This window comes from Acanthisitta chloris, unplaced genomic scaffold, assembly GCF_000695815.1.
Source record: "Acanthisitta chloris isolate BGI_N310 unplaced genomic scaffold, ASM69581v1 scaffold11298, whole genome shotgun sequence".
Classification (NCBI taxonomy): Eukaryota; Metazoa; Chordata; class Aves; order Passeriformes; family Acanthisittidae; genus Acanthisitta; species Acanthisitta chloris.
In genome coordinates this window covers 4,812-9,457 of record NW_008686540.1, presented here as the reverse complement: position 1 = coordinate 9,457, position 4,646 = coordinate 4,812, and the positions used below count along the sequence as shown (strand labels likewise).

Sequence of the window (4,646 nt, the reverse complement as noted above, 5' to 3'; positions counted from 1 at the left end):
GCTCTCCACACAACCTTCTCTTCTCCAGGCTCAACAGCCCCAACTTCCTCAGCCTGTCCTCATAGGGGAGATGCTCCACTTAATTAATTAAGCTTCTTTTTCAGCAGAGTTAAAAAGCTTCACCAATTCAAAATATGAGTAAGAGAAGAGTAAATCTGAAGTACTGCAGTGCTATAGTCAATATACAGCTCTGTGGGGTTTTCATCTGGTGGAAAATCAGAAGTGTCTTGTATCCCCTAACTCTTGCTCTCCAGGCCAAGACATAACTGAGGTTGCAGCTTTGGGGTGACTGGATGAGCCACATCTCACCCAGAGGTGATGCTCTCACTGGCACCTGCATTTCCCCAGCCTTTAGACAGGCCCAGCACATTTTCTGCACTCAGAAGGTCTCATAGGATGAATTAGCATGGAGAGTGGAAGACCAGTTGGATGTTTGATAGTGCCTGTCATGTAAACTAATTTCTGGCTCAGATGAATATCTAACAAAAAGGCAGATCCAGCACCTGGGACCAGCTCCTTGAAAGAGCAGTTCATCTCCCTTCTCCTCCCCTGTTGCCATGGTTGCCATCACAGCAGGACTTGGCCTCAGGCACAAAATCACTCACATAAAAGAAAGGCTCAGAAAACTCCTGAGGGTTGAAACTTACTAAAACCCAGTCCAAATCGGTTCCCAGCGTGTTGACCTTTTGGGTTCCTTTGCCACTAGTCAGAGAGAAATCAGCAGGAGATTGTGCAGGGGCTTTGCAGCAACCTAGAGGCTTCTCCAAGGTTTCTCCACCAGTGAGGACCACCAACCTGCCTCCCCCAGGAATTAAGGGCTGTCACAAGTCTCACCAATTTCTACTGCAGGTGCAAGCTGCACTCCATAACCTGACATCTCTGCACCACAGCAATGTCATTTGAGAGAAATTCTCAGACTCCACTAACAAGAAAAAAAAAACAAATAAAAAGCTTTTTACTGCACAGACCATTCCTTCTCTGGGGAGGGATGGAGAGAAGCAGCAAGCCATATATGCAATTCTTAGCTACACAGCTTAACATGACAAGGGAATGTTACACACACTCAATGGAGCAGAGATTTGATTGAAATACAGGGGTTTGAGCATATACCTACAGAAGTAGTTGTGTTAATCACTGCACAAAACAGCTTTGACTTTTTACCACAAATTTACATTTTCTTACATTTTTTTCAAACTTTTTATTTTTAATAGAATGAGCATGTAAGTCAAAATACACATCGAAATCTGCTCATGACACAGTGCAAATGACTTCTCTCTTCCCCCCTGCATGCCCCAAATGGTGATAGCAGAATGCTATATGATACCTAAGGTGAGGCAAGGAAAAGTAAAACATTGACTAATCCCAATAACTCCTGCCTTTCACTGCTCAGCTGAATTCTCTATAGAGGAAACCTGTCCTGATGACTATAACTTACCTCTTCTCGATGGTCTTCTCCAGAGCGCTGAATATACCACCTAATAGAGGCTTGCTGGGACTTAGGAATACATTCCAGAAAAGTTGAATTAAATTCAATGCCAAAAATCACCTTTTCATCAGCAGTTTCATGACTAATGCCTGGAAAGCAAACATGGTACAGGAGATTAACCCTGACCTGCTTTTTAAAGCAATGGGAAAATAGCCTGATTCAGAACAGATGCTAGAAGAGTGAGTGAATTAGAAAAAAAGCAAAAGGGAACTTAACTTTTAGCTTAAACTATAACTGTGAGGATTTAGAGGTGGCTGCTAACTCTCCTTCAGTGCAACTGGTTTTTAAGGAGGGCAGTAAAATCTGTATCATGAGCTTGCTCAGTTTTAAAGTTGGGGCTTTCACCACGGAGGAATTTCAAGTCTGACCTGTATTTTTCCTTTAAGTAATGTAACTCCTAAACCTGAGATAAACCTGCTAAAGTTAGATTGTATGGTCTGCTTTGTTCAGCCCAAGCACTTTAAAGCAGTCACAGGGCTAAGTAAACTCAAGCTTGCCTTCCTTCAGAACAATTTGAAATCATAGAATCATAGAATTTAGGGGTTGGAATGGAGCTCAGAGATGATCCAGCCCCAAGCCCTGCCCTGGACACCTCCCAGCAGAGCAGGTTGCTCAAGGCTCATCCAACCTGGCTGTGAACACTGCCAGGGTTGGGGCAGCCACAGCCTCCCTGGACACCCTGGGACAGTGTCACCACCCTTAGAGTAAAATACTTTTTTCTAATATCTAACCTAGGCTTTCCCTCCTTCAGTTTGAACCCATTCCCCCCTGTCCTATCATTGCAGTTCCTAACACAGATCCCTCTCTGGCTCCTTGTAGGCCCTTCAGATATTGCAAATTTGCTCTGAGGTCTCCACACAACCTTCTCTTCTCCAGGCTCAACAGCCCCAACTCCCTCAGCCTGTGCTCACAGGGAGATGCTCCAGTGCTCTGAGCAACTCTGTGGCCTCCTCTGGACTTGCTCCAACTGTTCCATGTCCTTGTGTTGAGGACACCAGAACTGTGTGCAGTATTCCAGGTAGGTCTCACAAGGGCAGAGGGGAAGAATCACCTTTTTTGACTTGCTGCCCACACTCCTTTTGATGTAGCCCAGGATGCTCTGTAGTATGTTTCAGACCAAATACTGAAGGAGCCATGAGGAAATTTGGGGTCCTTTCTTGGTCTATTTTATACCTGAACAAATAACTTCTAATGTCTGCATCTTCATTTCCATTTCTAGTCTGTCCTATCTGTGTCTTATCTGCCTTACCATCCCAGTAAAGCTGTTTCTTATGCTCTGCCAATAACAGAAGAAAAGCAGTGTTGTCTCCCAAATCAAAAGTTAGCTCAACAGCAAAATGAATACAGCTATGGATTATGCCTTTAGTATAATAAGTACCTATATGAGATCTATAGAAATTCAAGATCTCTGCACTATTTCACTGTGCCACTGAGATTTCAGTAGAGCCAAACAACTTCATGCAGCCAATGAAGTCTCTGGGATGAAATCTCACACAGTGGAGCAGTGAATTTAAGTAGGTTTTGGGGCCATAATGCTATTAATTTTTGCAAATGGCAAAAAATAAGCCAAGAGCCTGGAGTGACACAGGTCAGCTTCATGGTTTTATGGCACACAGGAGTCACTCCCAGCTGGATAAAATTGCTATTGGTGGCACTACCAGGGGCAAAGGATTAATACCAATTTCAGTGCTAAATCCTTTTTGATTTGTCTAATAAAGTTAACTCTTACAGTATCTCTTTATCCTTGCAGGAGAATGTGACACTGTCAGCCTTTCTGCTAGGGTTTCTATAACCTCAAGCTTTGCACAGTCTCAGATAGCAGTGTTTAGAGATCCCCAGCAAGCAGCAAGCAAGGAAATTCTGGCCCTTGGGGATGAACAGGAGTTTCACCATTGACTTTGATGGAAACGAGATCTTCCCCTGACTTTGTAACTGTGTCTGCAAGCACACATGTACAGCCAGAGCCCTCTAGACTGTGCAACAGACTTCAGGCTTTGATCTCCTGGCAAGCAGCTCTGATTTCTGCTCTGCCTCCCACTGAGGTCTGCAGGCACCCAGCACCGCAGCGGCACGGAGCAAGCGGAGCCCCATGGAAAGGGGTGGCTTGTCCCAAGGCCAACGTTCAACTGGGGGATACAACCAAGACTGTTTTGACTGGATTGTTCACTTTAATAAGCAGCTAGAAGGGTCCCAGACAAAGCCACACTTGGGTCTGAATGCTTCTCATTTCTTTTTACGCTGCCGCAGAGATTGCTGAGCGCCGCAGGGTTTCACTCTGACAGTGCACAAGGGCTGCACATGCCAAAGCAGAGAGCCAGACCCTTTGGCATCTGAAAAGAGGGTGTGGGAAAGGGAGGGGGAAGGCAGCAGGGAGAAGGGGGGGAGGCTCTTGTTAATAACAGGAGTATTTAAGTAGCTGCGGGAAGGGGAAGGGGCTGGTTTGGCAGCTGAGCCCTGGGACCTGTGTCAAGTGGGTGCAGTGGAAGGGGAGAAGATGACATGTTCTCCATCCACCCCTGCAGGTTTCCTTGTGGGATTAGCTGCCCTGTTTCTGGAGGAAACATCACCCATATCCCACTGGCTTCATTGAGGGATGTGTGTGATAGTTTGGTGTTGGGGCACAACTCTCAGCCCTGTGTGAGTGCTGGGGAGGGTCACCCATCAGGGATGCAAGGGTGCTGGGCCATCCTGCTGTCCCTTACTCTGCAAATGTCACTGTGGGAGGGATAATGCACATGAAGTGGGGGAAAAGCAACTGTTCTGTTGAGTTCAGCAAGTTTTTACAGAGACCCTCACAACAAACTCATGCCTAAGCAACAAAAGAGCAAGGAAGGTGCAAAATACTCACTGTCTTCCACATCCCAGCACTGTGCAACAGGGTCTCCATACTTGACATCCTGTCTTCTGGCTCGCCTGTGGAAGAGCATGCAAACTTGTCACACTCCAGACATAATTGCAGGAATTCAACAGCAAAATACAGAGCAGCTCAGCAGATGTGGACTTGCATCGCTCCCACCCTACTGCTGAAAATTACTGCCTTAACTAAAACCAGCCTCACCCTCAAAGCAGCATGTGGCCTAGAGATTTGTAAAATTTACAGCAAGAGAAGGGCCTGTGATTTGGGGAAAACCACTGGGAGGGGAAGGAAAAAATATCTGTC

At 45.9% G+C, this 4,646-nt stretch overlaps 1 protein-coding gene across 1 annotated transcript in view; it reads right to left on the bottom strand.

Moving 5' to 3' along the window:
• LOC103807470 (semaphorin-3D-like) overlaps window positions 1–4,646 on the bottom strand; it is an 18,259-nt gene that overhangs the window by 10,476 nt on the left and 3,137 nt on the right. Inside the window, exons 3-4 of the mRNA XM_009080198.1 lie at window positions 4,335–4,399; window positions 1,436–1,575 (exon numbers count right to left, since the gene is read on the bottom strand). Of these exons, the coding sequence (XP_009078446.1) occupies window positions 1,436–1,575; window positions 4,335–4,399 (205 nt within the window). The remainder of the gene's footprint in view (window positions 1–1,435; window positions 1,576–4,334; window positions 4,400–4,646) is intronic.